The sequence below is a fragment of the Anarhichas minor genome, unplaced genomic scaffold (assembly GCF_050575085.1).
Source record: "Anarhichas minor isolate MPS153535 unplaced genomic scaffold, ASM5057508v1 ptg000136l, whole genome shotgun sequence".
NCBI classification, from domain to species: Eukaryota; Metazoa; Chordata; class Actinopteri; order Perciformes; family Anarhichadidae; genus Anarhichas; species Anarhichas minor.
Genome location: NW_027466582.1, coordinates 11,383,976 through 11,404,833, shown reverse-complemented (window position 1 = coordinate 11,404,833; position 20,858 = coordinate 11,383,976). Strand labels below are relative to the sequence as shown.

The 20,858-nt window shown below is 40.6% G+C and overlaps 1 protein-coding gene across 2 annotated transcripts in view; it reads right to left on the bottom strand.

The window, feature by feature from the left end:
- dlgap2b (discs, large (Drosophila) homolog-associated protein 2b) overlaps positions 1–20,458 on the bottom strand; it is a 36,375-nt gene extending 15,917 nt beyond the window's left edge. Inside the window, exons 1-5 of one of the 2 annotated variants that reach the window (XM_076084701.1) lie at positions 19,313–20,392; positions 12,205–12,422; positions 9,654–9,807; positions 8,102–8,321; positions 3,866–4,677 (exon numbers count right to left, since the gene is read on the bottom strand). In XM_076084701.1, coding sequence (XP_075940816.1) covers positions 3,866–4,677; positions 8,102–8,321; positions 9,654–9,807; positions 12,205–12,422; positions 19,313–20,392 — 2,484 coding nt within the window. Of the gene's footprint in view, positions 1–3,865; positions 4,678–8,101; positions 8,322–9,653; positions 9,808–12,204; positions 12,423–19,312 lie in introns of those variants that run through there. The other variant, XM_076084702.1, reaches the window with a different exon arrangement.
- Between the last annotated feature and the right edge of the window lie 400 nt (positions 20,459–20,858).

Genomic DNA, 20,858 nt, shown 5'->3' with positions numbered 1-20,858 from the left:
TCATTTTGACAAAGTCTAATTCACTGAACAATTCAGTCTGAGATCCCTGAAACTTGCAACATGATTGATGCGAAACATAGTAGCATGTTTCCTCCAAGAAACCTTGAATAAATGCAGGAAGAGAACATAGGGGTAGAAAAGGATTTATATTCAAGCAGTGTTACAGGTTCAGGTGAGATCAGATTCCATCCAAAAAACCTTTGTCCTAATAGCTGGACGTCAGAGTCGGCACAGTTGTTGCATCAGATCTCTGGATGACAACAAAATGTAAACAAAAACTCATGGGGTAATTGACTACATACTGTCACATATAAGGGAGACAATTCAGATTTCTTCTGACAAAATAATGATATATTTCATTACAGAAAATATGGTTGCATGGTTAAAAAATAATTGTAAATACCCTTTGTCTATTTCCTCTTCAGTCTTTGTTAAATGTACATCTTTTAGGTATATCTTTTTAAAATAATACTTTAATATCTGTATTTTGCTACATTTCAACTTGTTTTAAGGGAAGGGTAAATTTCTTTGGGCTGAATGATGAAATGGTAATAACACACTGGATTAATCTTTTTTTAAAGCATGGGTGAGTTCCCTGGGATCAATCAATCGCCAGTTTGCTGTTCAATTAGATATAAATTTAGAAACATTTTAAGCATTTGTACAGCATTTCCAATTATTTTATCACAGGCTTTGTTTTCTAATGTTGCTGTACAGTTTTCAGTAAATTAATTGACAATAAAACACTTGATGATTGTTTTTCTTTTGTATATGATGAAAGCACACGGATGCTACCACTATGCATGAATCTCAAGAATCTCACCAACAAACTCTTTGATGCTAGTTTACATATAAGCTAAAATGGGAAAAATTTAAATGAAACTGTCTGCTAGGAAACACTAAAACAACCTTAAGTGTGGCCCCCCTAGCTCATGCAGAAATAATAAAATTAAATAAATATTCTTTGAAAGAAAATAAAAGAGAGCCACCAATATTTTCTGAAAACATCATTCCATTCCCGGCATTGATGACTCGAATGAAGTCTTAACATAAATAAATACCTAATATCAATAACTGCAAATATTTAGATGATGTAAAATTACAACAAAGAACAAAGACTTGCATAGAATGAATGGATGTAAATTGGTGACATCATGGTTTACCAGTCTTCAGCACCTTTTAAATAAGTTTGCATTCCCCAAACAATGGGAAAAGATGTAAGTAAGGAATGCCACTGCAATCCTCAAAAAGCAAAAAAAATCAATACAAGCCTTTCCTAAAAAAAATCATATATACTTTATATATATATATATATATTCTATTAAAATGGTGATCTGCTAAATGTTCTCACAGTTATATGCCTTTCCCTAAAATCATTTATGATTTATGCTAACCGAACCTTTGGCCGGTCAATGATGAAAAACTCAAAATTGAGTTTGTTTGGGTTTATAACAATAAATAGATTATAATCTTTTTTAAAATTCTTATTCTGTATTGCAAATGATGGCGAATGGCAATAATACATTGGAACTTATTCCTTACCTATTATTCGTTGTACCAAAACCTCAAGTTCCCCGTTCCGAGCAAAACATGCCTGAACATAGTGTTCCTCTGTAACACATGTATTAGATTATCAAGGCAAATGAATCATTTATGTAAGCATTTAAGCTCAGGTTTAATGAGTTTCTGCAACGTGTGTGTGGGGCGGCGCTACTGCAATAATGACATTAATAAATAAATGTCTGCCTCTCTTTCTTCCGTGGCTTCCACTTTAATTTCGATCTTACCTCGAGTACAACCTTTCGCATGAATATCATCTTTTTCAAAATGCCACTTTTTCTGCAAGTATTGTCTTTTGGCCGTGCAAAGGGGGAGGAAGATCCACTCTCTTCATAAAGTGAGAGATGATGCCTCTCCTTTGTTAAAGGTCCTTTTGCAGGGTTCACATTTCAGTCAGGGGTCTGATACATACAGGCTTCCCATGGTCCTGCGCTGCAGTGATCGTCCAGAGATAAGTGCTGTCGAGCTTGGAGATGTTTGTTGTTGGCCTCAGTATTACAGTAACTTTGGTACGCCATGTTGGTGCAATGGGACAGTGGACTAGATGAGTGGTTGAGGGGAATGCCAGTGGCTCATGAGCAACTATTATACTATGAATAACAGACAAAATGAGCAGTTGGCCAAATACAGCAGATGATTGAGGGCTCCCTGTCATTATGGTTTGACAGGAGCCCAGCTAAGCCGTCACTAGTGAGGCGGTGTTAGTACATTCAGTGGTACTATACTGCACCTCTGGCAACATGTCGGAGAGGTAGAGGCCCTCAGTGGCTCTGATTGTCTACTTATAGGGACCAATGTTTCTCTGTTATCTTTCAGCAGTGATGAACCACCCCAGCATGAAAAATTGCACCGTTACTAGAGAAACGTGGCATTTAAAAAAGGTGAATATGGTAGAATTTAGTCCAAATCTCTTCACATCATTTTCATAATTTTCCTTTTCATCTAGACTAAAAATGAACTTAAGACACTTAACCAAACATTTAAGAACATCCAGTCCCCACTGCAAGAAAAACAATAGTCGAAACACTGGTATGAACTACCAACTTCCCTTTTTAAGGTGCACAAACAGCCAGATGATGAATATGATGAAATAAATGAAGACAGACCTTGAAGACTGGAGAAAGTGCTGTGTTTGATTTAGAACCACAATTACTATTTGAACCCCTCTCAACGCTGGCAGAAATGGGTGTTAATAACTGCAACAGTACAAGTATTGAATATAAGTTTCTCTATTTACAAAATGGTACATTTATATACATATACACATGTTTGAAAATGAATGCAGTTTGTGCAAGAATGAACTGAAGCCAATACATTCACACTTCTCGATCACTGAGAATCTCCCTTACTGTTTCCTCTCCACGTGCTGTTAGACGTAGTCTAGTCGGTCACAATTGATTCATCGTAAACAATTTTAGCCAGGGACTAAGTCCACAAAGCCTTGAGACAGTGTCATCCATCAGTATTCCAGGATTAGGCTTTCACAAATGTTAGAATAAGTTGCTGTCACCACGATCTATTTTTTTATTTATTATCAAATTATTACAGTTACTTCTTTATTCTGTGTGGTTCACCAGTTCTCCATTGAGAAAACCTTTGCAAATTGGACATTTTCAAAAACTTTTTAACTGGACCTGGCTACACAATGGACGAAGGAAGGCAATGGAAAAGGAATGCTTTGATTAGAATAACTAAAAAGTAAATTATATATCAATATATTCATAAATAATGTATTCATCTTTAATGTATTCATTAGAAAACTAGGGTTTATAAAGTTATTCACAGTATTTTTTCAGTATACTCAGGTGCTTAAGAGAATGTTTCTACAGGAAGAGAAACTGGAATGAACATGAGCTATTTATTTGAGAAAACGGACCCACTTATGCATCACCTCACAATGGCTGATTATTGAGTTTTATCATTAAGTGACCCTCAGATTGCCGATCATATTTACTTGAATTGACTTTTCCTCTGAAGGTTGGGTATTTAAGACAGCGGAGGGAAGATGATGCTGCACTTGTTGGCACTTGAGGATCTGAGCATAAGCCACATTCTCTCTCACATTCTTATGTCACCTCATTCTGGTGTAAAACAAAGTCATTCTCTTTTTATCCATGGCTAACCAAGACACTTGTTCAAAGACTGCTTGAACAACATTGTGACCTGTTCAAGAGATGACAGACTCTGTGTCTGCATAGAGTAAAGGGACATCTAACAACAGCTCTGCCCTGCCTTTCTTGGTAAATGTCAGGTTTTTACCCTGGCTTCCTCATCTCGCTTTACAGGATGCGTAGAATGGGAATGATTAGAATGACATAGACAGATATGACATGGGCCCACTGGTGTACTTCCTGCTCCACAGTTCTAGACTGGCGCTCCTGTGACCACCTGTGTGGCCACTTGTGTCTGGCTGCTTCTGGGCCGTTTGCTTTTTGTTGATCTCCCATGGGAAATCCTCTATTGGAAGTGGGCTGGCAGGGCTGCCTGACCCCTCTGGCGTGCTCTCGGGGGTTCCCTCTATGATCTCAATTCGGGGGGGGTCCATCAAATCCATAATGCTGAAGGGTGCCGGCTCTGGTTGGCACATCACTGACTTGTCCTCTCTATTCTGTCGAATGGACCAACTTGAGCCTGCTTGAATTCCTATGGACACTCTGTCGTCCGTTTGTGTGGTTCTGTCGCTGCAAGGCTCCCGGCAGAAAGTCCACATGTTGTAGCACTGAGTAAAGTTGAAGAAGTTACTGTTGAAAGTCTTCAATTCCCCGCAGACATCTCTACGCAGCTCCGCCAGTTCATAGCGCATTGCTGAGATTTCGTCCTTCCACTGCATGTTGAAGGCAGCAACCATGTTAGCAGACTCTTTAAAGGCCTGAAGGGCCTGAGGGACCAGCGGCTCAGAGGCTATGGGTGAGTCAGAGGGGACCCTGTATGAAGGCGGGGATGCCGGTGGGACGGAGATGGCTGTTACGGTGGAGCTAGTACTGTGGTGGCTGCGAGCAGCAGCAGTCTCTCTCTCCAGCCTCTCCAGCTCCACATAGGCAGAGGAGCTAGCACCGTCATCATCCTCTATCATGTCGTCATTTAGTAAAGAGATCCCATCCACAACATCATATCCCTCTGGAAGACAAATTTGAATATGCAGAAAGAAGGACATTCAAAGTGAAAGGAACAGCTGGAGTGAGATTTGATTTGGATTCTGAACTAGAAAATAAACACATATCTATGGAAAACATACAGTATGCGAGTGGCAAGTAAATCCGAAGACATACAAGATCAGACCCAATGTTTGGTTTTAAGATTTAAGCGATTAAATCGGGGATGAACACTCACTATTGACTGGTGTGCTGTTCAAATATGACTATGTCTGCACCAGAGTAGTACAAAAGCGAGAGGTAACTGAGTAGTGTCATAAAATCACAGAAATTACAAATGCAAAGAAACTCTCTGTCCATTTGTGATCAATATCTAAGTGTATTGTTTGTGTTTTCGGAAGTTGCTTATTGTCAGTAAAATATTTGGATGAACTTTCTGTGGTGTAGCATTTTACGGAAAATCCAAAATGGGTCAGCTCCAAGTAATAGAGCTACTTCCTGCCAGAGCCAGTACAGAATATACAGCACCTTTTTTTTAAATAGGTTCTTGAGTGCCTTAACTTAAAGACAATAATTATTGTCATTAAACTCACATACTGTAGGCTTTTCCCAATGTTTTTACACTGCCTTCTCAGTCATCTCAAGGCTTCTTTCCATCTTTTCACTGCACAGCACAGCAAAGAGTGGAATTAAACATGAAATACATCAATCATTATCAAATCATGAATCCATTTTCTGAGAACCCTTTTCTCAAAACATATCTAAAGTGATTATTTTGTGCCATTTTGTGCAAAAGAAAAGATGTAAAGGGAGTAAAAGAATCACAACCCACTGGGTCAAGAAGCAGATATGAACCCTATTGAACATATCAGGTCCAAGGTGGCTGATTAGACCATGTGGAGTAAGTAACCCGGGGAGGGGAGGGGTCTCTCCCCCCTTCGGGGCTGAACCAGGGAGAGGCTGCAATCCCACAGTCAAAGACAGCTGACAGACTCAATGCCAAGGGTTAGACTGCCACATGTGGCCTTTTTTAAAAGAAGTCAAATTTCCATGGAAAGAAAAAAATAACGTTCACACATTTACAGCAGACGCATGCTGCTCTCACAAATGATTGGAGACAGTGGCAATGCGATAACATTCAGTGCTATTTTAAGGTTGCCATATGAAAACATTCTGAAAAGTTTGGGAAGTACATCTCTCATACATTTACACTTACAATGTGGTCTAAGCACACTTAAAATAGAGACATGGTAAACAACTCACAAAAGCCAGCATCACATTCATCACTGTAATCAATATTCAGAGGTGTCAAGGTTTAAAGAAGAATCTTTAAAAGTCTGAGGTTTTGTGAGTTGTTTGGAACCGTGTTTGCTACTTAGGATAACATAATGAGATATTTCTACCAACTATATATATATAAATAGATATATAAACTCTATGTATCTATTGTTTTTATTGAGAAGGCAGTGCAAAAACACACATATACATAGATATATGTATGCGTGTCAACATTAAAATACCTGCAACAATCATCACTGATGCCTCCAGTTGTTCATTCCACCTGGTTATCCTTCAAGAGATGGATGGTCAAATGGAGAGGGGTTTGCTGCTCGTCTGCCCTATGGAGCAGGATGGGATCCCTTCCCCACTCAAGGGCCCACTAGCCTCACACGGGGTTTGGTTCATAAGCCGCTTACAATTCAATTATAAACTGGAACTGAATACTAACATAAAAAACATGATTCCAGGAATCAATGTTTATCTTAGCCAAGGATAAGTTACTTAAATAGTTATTTAATTAACAGTGCAAAGAGTACACCAAAGGAGAAATATAATTTAGAGTATGGCTTGACTGGGAGGTGACGGTGCTGTATACAATTAATCACCATCCAGGGAACCCTTCCTCTGGGTTGCTATAACCTTATCTGACATATAATAATTGATGCATCATGCCAATCTTCAAAATACAACTTCAAAACATATTGTACAGTCAACTGCTTGTTTTAGTCCACGTAGAGCTGACAGGTTTGGAGCAGAGAGTTAAATGAATAGAGTTCAGCAAATAAGACAGTGGGATTGGAGAACACTCCTTTATCCTCAGTACTTCGTCACATCGAAGAAATCGTAGATGGAAACCCAATTGAATATGAAAGGATTCCAAAAAAGAAAAGTCCAGATTGCAGAAGAAAACAAAATCCACAAAATGAGTAAAAGTGCAATTGTCTCCAATATTCAATTGACAGAAAAGTGTACAAAAACAATAAAAATCCAGGTCATAATATTTAAAAATGCACATATTTAAAGAAAAATGTTTCAATAGGGTTCATAGCTTTACTCTTGCAGGTAAACATCAAATGCACGTAGTGAGGGAGTTACTGCGAAGACTGCTTGCACAAAGAACCTGAAGTGCTAATTTTATATTGCTTGCACTGTGTCGCACAAAACCTTGACATTGTTGCATGTTGTATTAAAAAAGCAGCATATAGGACGTATAAATATGCGAGTCCATAAACAGAATGTGCTGTTTTCAGAACATTTTGAGTCTGTTTCCACTGTCACATTGAAATTGTGGCTAAAAAAAAATAAAAATATGAATCTGTTGAATTGGAAACTTTCAGTCGATGACGACAGTGATTCTTAAACTTAGAGGAAGTCCTCTAATAAACTTTGCATAGAATTCATTAGTTATTTTGACTGAGACTTGCATTTCATACAACACAATACAACAATACTGCAAGTGATTGAAGGTTGTAGTTCTCAAACTCGAATGTAACAGAATCAGTAGATGGTTCCTTTGTGCAACCAGTATGTGTTCTAGTCAATAGAGGTTGTTGACTTACCTTAAATTGGTTACAAGATTGTGCTTTTTTATTTATTTTACGAGGTCAATGACCAGATCAGGTACAAAGCATATGCTAATGTATTGGTGCAACAGAGCAGGGGGAGATCAGGCGGAAGGCTTGTGTCCTCAGCCCTCCCTAAGTAACTCACACGCTTGGCACAACACATATATAACACCACAGGTTAACATGCTCAGGGGTAAGGCCTGCTCCTCCTAGGCATGCCATGGTGTGTCGCTGTGCTGTGTTGTAATATTGTGTACCGTGAGGCATCTCAGTGTTTATGCGACCCTCCCACCCTTCATTAGTCTACAGCTTGGCAACACCACAAGTGACCAACCAGAAGCTTGGCTAATGATGCGTGAATCGTGCAAAGTAACACACAAGCAAATCCATCTAAACCATTTGGAGTATGCAGAGGCAAAAACAAAACACACGCACACCATAGCTTCCAAAGAAAAAATAACTGGGATCATTCAGCCCGGCATCGCTGAAGCTCAAGGGTTCCCCACTGTACATATGCAGGTATGTCCAGTTTGTGCGCATGTATAGGATGTATGAGGATATGTAGTCTAAGCCCTCTCTCATTTAGGGGGGGGATTGTTTTACCTGTTGTGGATCTGAGAGTTGAAGTGACAGTGGAGGATGTCATTGAAGGCAAGCAGTCGTCATCTTGGGAATAACCGGCCTGAATTGCACGGAGGTAACTGTGGCTTCGAGTGCGGAACGAACCAGGCAGGTCCAAGGCTTCCATGGCCTGGGATTCTACTTCACTAAAAACGGACTCGCAAACTGACTCAAACTGGCCATTGATCTCAGTCTCACTCACCTGAGAGACAAAAACAGGAATAGCAGTCCTTAATTTTTCCTCGTCCTTTCTCTTTCTCACTTTGATTCTTCCCCTTTGCACAGCAAATATGAAGGAGTGTTAGCGTAAGGAAATGCCACTGTCATTCCGACCTTAAACTGAATAAATGTCAAGATCAAATGAAAAAAGGCAGATGACAACAGGAAACAATCAGAAAAATATTCATATTGTGTTAAAACATTCCATTCACCTCCTACCCCAAAAACTAAGATGTACGCTGCAGTCTCAATTCTTCATGTAGCTCTTACAAACATTCTACATTATTCTAGCTTACACAAGATTAATTCACTTATTGTCAAGAACATGCAACTAAATCATGCCGCTGTAAAAGGAGCTATCTATCTATCCAATTCTGTTCTCTCCTGTCATGTCCTCTTCTGTCCTCTGTCCACATAGTCTTGCTTTTTTCTTAAAATGTCAGTGTAATAATACAAAATTAAATTACAGAAGAGAGATGTGTTTCACTATTATTTCAGACCTCTTTCATTTTAATTATTAATAACCTTTCAATTACCTATTAATCAACAAAATCTCTCCTCCTTTTGTTACTCCTCCTCCTTATGGAGGGTCTGTAGCTGTGTCACAAATCTTCATAGCTACCACGTCTTGTTCCACCATGGAGGTCCAAAACAGACTTGCACAATTGATCCAACTGTAAAGATTCATAGCAGGGTATGCAAAAGGAAGATAGCTGAAAAGGTTGGTGTGAGGTAAGACATGACGTCAATGTGTCTTTTGGCCCTAGTCTCTAATTCTAAACATAAGTCGTAGAAAAATACTCTCGGTTAACAAAAACAAAACTGCTGCTTTTGGTGTTGTTTGCTAGCTAGTTAGCTGGCATGCCACAACAGCAGGAGAGGGATACATCGTTTGTAAGCGGTCGTCTCCAGATATCCGTGGGCCAAATCAGGATACAGACTAATGTGAAACTGATATGTTAGTTTCTTAATTATGTACAATATCATGATTCTTATTAAAACAAAACACTTCAAAAAAACAAACTGTAAACAAGATTAGACTGTGTCTGGAGCTGATTCAGAGCTAAATCAGTTAAATCATCAATTTCCAGTCCAAAACAGCACAAATTAGTTATGCCTGTTGACCCGAGTTGAGACAGCCATGGCTATGTCTTCTAAACAATCAGCTGTGGACCTCCAACATGGACACCTGTGGATGTTTTATGTCTCCGTGAAGCCCTCCACACAAAGCTACCACATGCAAAACAACTTAACATAAGCTCTTATTAATGTCTCCAGGTGTTGCCTCTGTGCGATGTATGTGTTTAAAACTCACCTGGCTGACGCAGCTAGCCTGACTGAGGGTGCTGACGGCGCGCATGTAGCTCTGGTTGCGAGAGCGGAAGGGCGGAGGGTGAAAGGCGGCAGGGTCCAGCGTGACACTAGGGTGGGGTCGCATTTCTCTTGTGGTTTGCAAGTGGTAGCCCTGGCTGAACGAGGACAGGGGGTAGGGATAGATACGATTGCACAATTCAAAAGCCACACATGGAACATCACTGGATAATAATGTACCTAACAAATCTACTGGTTAGCATCAATGGGAATGGTGTGTCTTCTGTTTGGTGTGGGTCATGTTTGAGGATCTCTATCTCAAATGAACATCAGCCACCTGAGTGACTCATGACCGTTTCTGAACTGCTGATATCCACATGGAACTATTTTTAGTGGCTTGCGTGACTTCGCTTCTAGTTTAGCTTCAAGTGTCCTATGAGAAAACATTCTTCCATCCCAAAAGTATAGAGAGCATGTGTTCGGCTTGTCTCTGGTTCTGATGAGAAAAATAATGAGAGCCGCGATCTGCAATTATGAGATATTATTACATTCTCCACCAGGCTAGAAAACAAGAGGGCGGATTTGTTTGTGGACGAAAGCCAAAGTGATCAGAACCCAGCTGAGATGATGGTAACACAAATAGCACAGAGCACTGAGTGGCAATAGGGGATGACGGATGTATGACGCCTCCCCAGGTTCACAGAATTTGGCTACATCTGAAAGCCCCACTGCCTGGAAAAAAAAACAGTCACAGACAACAATAAGCCGAGTAAAAACAAGCTGAGCAACGACAAGCTTTAGTGTGAATGTGAAAGTGACAGAATAGCACCCTCTGGGTCACAAATACACTTCATGGAATATGAGTTGGCAACAGATACATTTCACCACAGATAAATGATTAGGAAATGATTAAAGAGTATCTCGACACCCCCTGAAAATATTTGACCTGCAGTGGTTTAACTTTTCACCTTGTGGCAAAGAAGTACAGGTGAACTCCACAACCCAGTCAGAGGTGGAACAGGGCTGAGACTGTCGGCCGGAGAGGGCAGCAAGGATCCTCTGGCTGTCTGATTATTATTATTATAATGATTTAATAACCATTATTGTAATTATAATAATAATTACTGTTATTGACACTGTTTTTTAAGGCCTCTTAATAATTAATCTATAATATTTCCCACTCTTCTTGACCTATATATATATATATATATATATATATCGTTTTATTTTTCCATGGCAATAAGAACTGTGCTCCACACTTCTCAACACAATAGTCAGTAACTTTGATGTCTGCCCTTCTGTGTGACAATGATTCCCTCATCCAGTAAGCCCCGGTACATTTAAGCCTGCTCTCTAGAGGCTGACATTCTGTAAATGTGACAGTTTTGCTGCAGCCTTGTCAACAACACTGTGATGAGATGAGGAACATTGCCAGTGTAAGATGTTGAGCAAATATTGAAACTAGCATATGAAAAAGGTCACAAACACAAAAACCCAATTGGCACTACAGCGTTCAGCAGAGCACTACTCTTGATCTCATGAAAGAGTTGTCAATCGAATACTTAGCCCACAATGCCTAAGAGCAAGTAAGTGATATGGTTATAAAACAAGCCAACAAGTCATACAGCCCGGCTTAAACATAGCAGCTTGATACAGTTATCCAGGCGTGCGTACAATGATGTAAGGAACGGCAACCAAAACTCTCTTTTTGTTGCCAAGCAACTTCACTTGGAATCACCAAATCACGTGAAACCTCTTCAACATCTCTCAGGGACGGCTCAGCAGGATCAGCAAACAACAGCTTTACTTGGACAGTGAGTTTGGGGTTAGATGGTTCAAAGGGCAGAAGATCTGAATTCAAATTTCATGTATAGGTTGAGAAGGAAATAATTATTGAAGACAAGGTCTAGATTTTAGACAAACCTATTTGAATGCCCTCCCTTGTAACCCATCCTTAAAAACACTGAATATGTTTTACATACATACTACACAAGACGCAGCAGTGTGTAGTTAGGAGTTGAAGTGCAAGTCAGTTGTGCATGAAACGTTTCTGGTCATTCCCGGAACATTGTTAATTGTTCCTTAACATACTACAGCTAAAGAAGTGTGTGGAGTAGTGTACAGCTTCACCACCATGATTGTCTGAGTGTGTGTTTGTGTGCAACACTGTGAAGCTTAACCCTTTAACCATTTCTACTGACCTCATATTGAAGTCGTACCACTATCTTTTATCAGTCACTGGAACTGACAGTCCAATTCCTGACTCCTCAGATTCACTCAAGACACAAAATCTATGCCCTTGCATGTAATAATTAATAATTCAAGACAAAGGAGTTAATTTCGTTGACCCTAAAGGCAACCACCAAATTCCTGAGCTATTCCTATAAATGATTATACATTTTGAAAAAGGTACATTTCTAAAGCGTTGCCTGATTTTCAGCATACCTTCCGAGCATCCATTAATCCTTTTAATGGTTTCATGAAAACAATTGGAATAAATTGAAATCAACACATAGCTTTGGCGTGGACATATTAAGCTCGGCAGCCAAGCCTACCTTTGGGAGTCTAAATGGGGTCTCTGCATGGCTGATTTGAGGACGAGAGCATCAGGCCGAATGGCCTTCTGTGGGGAGGTCTTAGGGCTGGTGTCAGAGTCACCACTCTCATCATCCACCTCTCCCATAGCTTTGACATAACTGCTGCTGCGCATCCGTCGACACGGGATCTCGTCATCATTCTCGCCTGGGTATCCACCCCACTCATCTTGGGGTACCTGTGGGAGATAACACACCTGTATTAAATACTACATGCACATTCATAATCGTGAGGTTATATTACTTGATTACTTGAGCAGGTATCTGTGGTGACTTGTTTAGCCATGTGACAGTGGGTCGTCCTGCTCAGAGACAAAAAAATCTGGCTTGCAGATTGCGCTACATCAGAGATATTATTTGCAAGTACAATGGGGTCCAATTAGCCAAAGAGTGTGAGAACTGTATCAGACAAGTAGTTAGACAAGCTCTGGCTGGATTTTCCCTCAACAGAAAATTAAGCTGATTCACATCCCTGGTTTCAAGCTCCACCTCTATTTCATTCCCCTCTGAGCCTGGGATCTCAAATTAAACTCAATGCTTAACCTTACTCCACCCATGATCATCAGATCCAATGGGTTTCTCTAAGCTAAGTTCCTAACTGCAACCACAAACGGGCACTTTGTATCATTCTCGTGAAAAACACGAACCACTAAAATTGGTGAAATGGCACAAACCAACTCAGCTAAACTTGACAACTAAAGGAGTAGCTGATGTCAACAGGATACACTACTCGTTTGTACCTCAAGTGTTGGAAGTAAAATGTTACAAAGTAACAGGATGCTGTATTTATATCGCTTTTTCCTGCAATGCAGTAGTGAAACACACAATAGCAATTTAACTGTATTACTTTAAATAAGATTTAATTGAATTATTTATTTATTTTTTCTCTTAGTTTTATTCAAACAGACAAATATTCCTTCTATTTGGCAGGAATAATGTTTGTTTGTTTTGTTTCCCTGTAGTCATTACTGCATGTGGCCCCTAGAGGGCCACCAAGAAGCTAAAACATTCAGACGCAGTCTCTCTTTATGTTGTCTGAAATCATTGCCTACTTGCTACTTTGTATGTTCACAATTATTCAAGTGTCCAAATTCTGAAGGCCTTGTCCCATTTGTATTATTTCGATGGTAATAACGAGGGGGGCTGCATCCTGTAAGGGAATTGGTCATACTGTGCGTTTTATGTACACAGAGAGATAAATCAACAGTGCTATGGGTTATAAGCAGGACCTTAACAGCAACGTTTGCATGGGTTTCCCTTAGATGTTCAGGTTTCTTTGCATCGTCCAAACATCTTGGTCAAAGTAACACCCATACGTATACAGGTTAGTTGAAGGTAACTGAATTCACTTTAGTGGTCTAAAAACAAATACCTCTTTCTTCGATCTTAATATTTTGAGACATGACAAACACCCACTGCTAGATCCATCATCTAAAGGAGTTGTAGTATTTTTCTAAGCCGTAGAACTTTAAATATATTTTAATCAATGTCAAGTTTTCCAGTTTTGCAGCATGTCAGCATTTCAACAACTATATAACTTTAATAATATCCACAAACCTTCCTTTCATTCATTTTAATGGAGTCCATGTTTGTGGTTTGGAAGTAAATCAACATGAAGTAGATTCATCAGCATGTCTCTAGAAGGAGCTCAAATACTACTTTACATCTGCAGGATCATCAAACCAGTTGAATGGGAAGGCTAAAACAACCTTTGAGAATAGCACTCATATTGCAAATCAAAACATGGGCATACTTAATTCAAGGATTTGTAGAAAAAGATTAATAGAATTTGCTTCCCACTTTTGGCGGTGATGCAGGTTTGTGTATTTTTATGCTTGCACAGCTAATGCTGCCAATCATAGTGCTGAGGCTACGGCTGCAACTTATAAATCAGCACACGGCCGTTAATGGCACAGCATCGCTGCTTAAATTAGCTTTGAATGACAGCCAAAGGAGCACAGCATATGTTTTTGACATGCAGTACCTGAATGTGATCAAAAACGACATCAATTATTAACATTCAAATAGGTTTGTAACCACGGCCATGACATAAGGTAGCATAAATAGCCTTTTGTGTTAAATATACTCATAAGTGTGAACAGTGACTGTTCTTAACATTACGGCATCAGGATTAACATAGTGATTAAGTGATTGTGAGCTAATTACTGTACACTGTGTGGTGTTCTGCTACTAACGTCTACACATAACCAAGTGCTCATGTACTGAAAACCAGTAAGTTTTAATTCGATTTTGATGTCACAGAAATCAAGGTAGAATACAACTAACTCCTAAGAAGCAATTACCCTCAACATTTTGATTGCCATATTGAATATACCGTTTACATTTGAGCTCACCTGATTTGACTGGGACTGAACTGTGATTTTAATATTGACAAATTATTCATGAGATGTAAATCAATGCCCCTCACAAACACAGTGAGGTTTTGTGCTCCCGAAGATGGTGATTTACGATGGCAATGTGTCACGCACTACAGGCACAATATTGATTGAGTCGTGTACTAAGTACAACAACTGTGTCAGTGTGTGTGGTGCAGCTGTAGCGGTTGTCCCAGTGGACAGGGCCGCCTTAGCTCTTGAAACAACAGCCCCAGGCGAAGGGCTGTCCCCCAATGCTCCGCAAGTTCCTCACTTTGCCCGATCACATAGCTTTGCTATTTCTCTGCCACAGTCGCTGAACTGTTCTCACAGAGAGCAGAGTGGCTGATGGTTTCTCTATCACATCTGTTGTCACTATCTGCTCTTGTCCGCCACCTCTCCCCCGCTCAGTCTTTCCTTTTCTGACTTGACGTTCCGCTTCAGCAGGGCAGACAGGTTAAAGACAAGACAGCATTGGGCACTTGCCATTAAATTGATGAACATGTTTTTCCTCCATGGGAGGTGGCAAGTGGGAGAATTCAGAGAGAAAAGATATGCTAATAATAGCACCCATTGCTTTCCACCATCATTAATCTAGCTTATTTTACTCGGATGTTTTTGTGGTCAAAATGAAAAGGGTTGGGAAGCATTTAGACCATATGCTACGAGAACTCTCCTTTGAATCTTCTTGGGCAGCATGGCTCGCTGCCATGTTGCAAGTATACAACAGCAGAGTAGGGAAATGAATGACGATCCTTCGGTTTGCTAATGTTGCAATATTAGGTTATCATCTTTGTTTGTCATCCCGTTTAAAAAAAACAAAACAAGGTTGTGCTTTCCAGCTTGGAAAGGTAACATGAAAATGAGCTGACCTGCTTCTGTCTTCCTTCAAAGACCTATCAGTAAAACCATCACACACACTAATTTGCTCTGCATACATTTATCTTCTCCCACATGAGTGGAATGAAATGCAACAATTGTCTGGCAACTAAATGAATTAGGCTTAAAGACAGCAATAAAGTAAAAGAATCATTTTCCTCCTAATGCACGACCATTGATCGTCTGGGGCTGTGGTTAACAAGGCAGCCATCACTGATGGATGCATCGTGCTAGCTTATTAGCATTGGGGGGGGGGGGGGGGGGGGGGTGGGGGAGACCAGCTCAACCTTCAGGGATGTTGCAGTTGATACTCTAATAGACATCAAGAGGAGACAAAGCTCCTCCCCAGATAATCTTTTCAAGTTTCCTGCCAATCATTTGAGAGATTTCATTATTACACTAAAAGGGAAAGCACTGCATTGGCTACATTTCTGACAAGCAAGGGCAAGAAGATATGATTGAGTGAAGCTAGATGATTTATGGACTACTGTAAAAGATGTGCACAGTTTGCCTTAACTGCACACATTATACTGTTTCTCACATTCAAAACATGCTTCAAGATCTTTGGACCACGGCCAAAGCATTTAATATTTACACGTTGTTTACCAAGCTTTACCCCATTAAAATGAAGTATTTCTCATACACAGGAGACTAAGTAAGCCATACAAAATGTCATTATTAAAGCAAGCAATACAAATTCTAAAATAGATGGGAAAATGTTTGTTTTTTTAAGTTGGCTTTTAGGACTTAAAGTGATTTATTGCAGGCCTACGCTCTTTAAGTTAATTGTAAAATCACAACAGAACATTGTCACATTGCACAATATCTCTACATTGAGCCTCATTTAGATCATAAAAGTTCAGATTTATAGCTGTAAATTATGACAGATGTATTTGTCCTTTACTGGAAGGCTAATTCCTGTCGACTTCCTGTGTCTGTCTCTTGAAGTTCCATGATGATCTTTAAGATTTCCACAATAATATATATTTTTGTGTAATAGTCATTTTGTTTGACGTAAGCTTCACCCTACACTACAACTGAGGTTGTTTGGTTAGGAGGCAAGCCTGACGACTTGACACTTGACTGAAATAAGATTATGTCAACAGCTTGCCCAATGCAGACCTTTCCTCCTCATCACAAGTGAACACAGACCTAAAGGACCCAGACAAATCAAACAGATAAAATCCGATGAGCACACAAAGCAATGACCACAACGCCTGAGTACAGATTCCCCCCTCTCCTATTCCACTGAATAAGGCTCTCAGTGTGGACACGCTCGGTGCAGAATGTGCCCATGTGGCAGCTGCAGGGTCTCTGCCCGCTGACACATAAGCTTGTCAAATGCCAGTTTAGAGAGCCTCTGTGTTGACAGAGTCTTCCTGTCCCCATGGCACACAAACAACTGCAGTTTGTGTATCTGTGTGTAGTGGTGCACTACACATCAAAGCGCATGCACTGGGCAAAGATTCAACCTCTTCTCCTTCTCCAAGTATAAACAGAAATGCATCTAGTAGCTTTATGTAAGAGCAGCACCGTTCACTGTCATTAGTAAAAGTAGGGTCAGTAAAATTCAATTCTAGTGCATGCATATAAGTCAGTCTTGCAAATGTTTCTGAAATTGGGTCCAAATGCAAGTGTGGCCAACAAATTTAACGTTTTCCGTGATTGTGTGAGGACAAGCACAATGCTAAGCTTGGCACAATGTGAAAAAAAGGGCTAAAGCAGGATGAATGTTGTTAGTAGAAGGCATACATCATCTTGAACTTTAATAATGGCCAACCACTTCAGCTCTTTTCATCCCCATTACAAGAAGTAGACCATTTCATAATGGGGTGTCCAGGCCAACTTCTACTGATAGAAAAGTGTTCTTCGGAGGTGCAGAGTTTCAAAGCACAGCTATCCCCTAAATATGTTATTAAGGTCTGAGATGATGCCCCTTTTGTAGTTGAAAACAACGTTTTCATTATTTGTATATATCTTGAATCACCTTCATGTGAAGCTAATTGAAACGTGAATTTAAGCTTACGGTGTTCTAATGCTGCACTGACTGTGAGTCACTCTGGATGAGAGCCTTTGCTAAATGCTGAAAATCGAAAATGAAAAGAAATTGAATCAGACATAGCCGTTACCTCAAAAACTTGGCTTTTGACTGTGTCTTTTGAAGCCAGTACCTGTGGCTAAACCCGTCCTGTCCTGTTAATATGTCAGATGGAATGGCAAAGACGAAGGCCTGAAAACTGTGTATTACACAATGTATTTCTAGTTTAGTTTGCAACCTACATCAGCTCTGGCTTAACAGTATATCTTTTTTGTTTAGACACCTAACCTGTGTGTTTTCCACATCAAAGTCTCGCTCAGGTATCGCCTTGTATTCTCTTCACACCATGACATTGATTCCATCAATTGATCCCTACATCTTAATAGACAATAGCTCCCCGGGGTGACTACACAAAAGTGAATCCTGGTTAAATATATCGGCTTCTCACTCTGGACACTGTAATTGCCCTCAGGAGAGCAACAGAAAGAAAGGTGGAACCTGAAAGGCCTCCCTGGCAGGATTTGTAATCAATACATCAATTACTGCATTTTACTCAGAAGGTGCTCTATGGGGGTGGGTGGATATTGAGCTCAATTATTGTTTGTTATATTTTCAGATAGGTGATGTTCAAGCTTTCTATGCATTTAGATAGATATTCAACAATGACAAGAATCATATTGCATTGGACGAGGGCTATATATGTTATCTTTTAAACAAAGAATAGCACCATTACTTTGTGTCAAGGTTTAAATGTATATCAGGGGGATTACATGGTTTTCCGATTTATTTTTTAAAATTGTATTCTGCATATCTTTGAATTTGGAAAGCACTTCCTGCTTAAGCTTGAACAGTTCTATATCAATACAATTATTATCATTACTACACTAGTTACTTATCTCTACTTTCTTATCTGCAACGGGAAATGAATCAGTAAAACAATGGCTTACAAGATTTCTTAAAAAACGATCACTGCAGGCTGTGGATGGGAATGGGCCTTGTGTGTATATCGTGTCACTAGAAGCTCGTCAGAAAACTGCAGTCCGTTGCCCATACGTGCTGCTGCACTCCACTCACGTGGGACTGAATCCTGGTACAGGCGACGGACTGCTGCACAGGTAAATTGGACTCTGTTGTAAAGGCCTAATTAAAATGGATTTGTTTTTTAAGTGATGTGTTTAGAAGTAGCTCACAATTCGCACTTTATAATATCTTTTCTAATCTGCTGCTGTATAATGTACAGAATCACTTAACTGCGAGCTTGTCCCAATACAGTGGTAGAGAATTAAGGATGACATGTGGAAATCTTTGGACCGCAGTGCTAATATTGTATTTTGGTTGTTGATTGGAAACGGCCCCAAGGGAGGACGTCATTTCACGTATTTTGGCCAATCATATATTAGCATGAAAAAATGTAATAAATTAAATTGATAGAGGTCCAGCCCTGAGGGAGGACAGCAGGAGACCATCCTCCTCTGACCACCACCACCACCATTTATTTCGCCTGCCCTGCATGTGTAGCTGTGGAAGCATTTTTAATTACATTTTCAATCATAGATTTCTTCCAAATAAGAATGAAAAATATTTAATAAATAATGCTGAGATGTTGTGATGGTTTATTTCAACCAGTCTTTTTATATGTGTGTATATATATATAGTACCTGGAATAAGTACATTCAAATTTCCAAAGTCTAGCCATACATTGAACCACTTATTGTACATGAACTTTGTTTGATTTCTGTCCATTTTTTAAACATAAATCAAGTAAAGAACAACTTACCTGCAGGTAGTGACATGTTCGCGATGAAGGCTTGTGGTCCATGTGCATCATGGGTTTCTCTAGATTAAGCGATGACTTCCTGTAGGCCTCCTTGGCCTGGCTGACTGTCAGTGTCGACCAGGAGCTCCTCTTCATGAATTTGCCCTCGGGAGCCATGGCCATGCTCTCACAGGCTGAGCACTTGACATCATTGTTACTCTTAGAGGTCTTGAGTGACAGGTCTCCAAAGTGATGACTCTGCATGGAATCTGGGTAGCAGTGGCTGACATGTTCCCCATGGTGCCTCGACATGACACTGGGTGTGCGGTAGGTGCTGTCACTATCCAGGTTGTCGTCGGAGCTCCACCAGCCGCCAGAGCGGTGCTTGCGTTCTTTGCTCTTGCTCCTCTTGCTACCATGTTTGGTGGAGTGGTGGCCACGATGGTGATATCCGCCTCCACCTCCCATAATATCACCTTTTGTGCCATTCATCTTGGACGATCCCTCCAGTGAGTGGGACTTGGTGAAGAGCTTCTGGACAGAATGAACGAGGTGTCTGATGCGGCCAGGGCTCTCGCTGCGTTGCTCAGTGGTGGTGGAGGTGCGCTGGTACTGTAACGTGTGGAAGCCATCGCGGTGTAGTGGCATTTGTTTCTCAAACTGGTCTATTAGGTTAGCAGGAAGGCGGTTGCTCTTGGTGCCGGCGAGATGGGAGGAGGCGGCCGCTGCGGCTGCGGCAGCCGCGACTGCTGGGGAGGTGGCAGAAGCTGTGATGGCAGCGCAGTCGTCCCGTGTGGCTGAGTCATAATACTGAGAGCTGTAGTGCATTCTGGGAAAGGTGCTGCTGGAGATGTGGTCAGGAACAGCAGCTGGAGGCATCATGACAGGGGTCATCATCATGCAGTCCGAGTGGATGGAGCTGCGTGGCGAGTAGCGGTGGTGGAAGTCCATGGGGCAGCTCTCAGTGGGGCTGAGCAGGTAGGATGAGTGGCGGGACTCGGAGCCATGGTGAGCATGGAGGTCATGGACGTGGGGGTCATAGTCCAAGCCATAGGGTAAAGGGATTTGGTGCTGGGAACGGCTGCCCGATAAGCCCTTCATGTTCCTGGCTGGAGGGAGGCGTCTGTCTTCATTGAACTTTCGAGACGGGGACCAAGGTGAAAACTTCTGGTCTGTTTCAGAGAAGGGGAAAGAAAGAGGGAAATAAGATACAAGCAAGTTGGAGCGAGACTGATTGCGCTATGTAAATTTCTCATCCTCCCACTTTATGCTGTTTCCAACACAGTATACCAAGGGACCTGTAATGTGGGTGAACACTCTTGCAATGGAGAGACCAAATGAGAAGTTGTTGCAGAATTAAAATACGCATGTAAGTATAGTTATTATTAATTAGAGAATGTTAACAAGTTGTTAACCTGCACTAAAAGAGACAAACAAGACAAGAATCAATATACTGCTTTCATGGAGGCACAAATATATTTCTCATTTATCTCATGCAAAGAGGGACTGCAAAAATAATACCACAGTCTGTGAAATTGGCAAAATTTTATAATTTATGTTATGTACT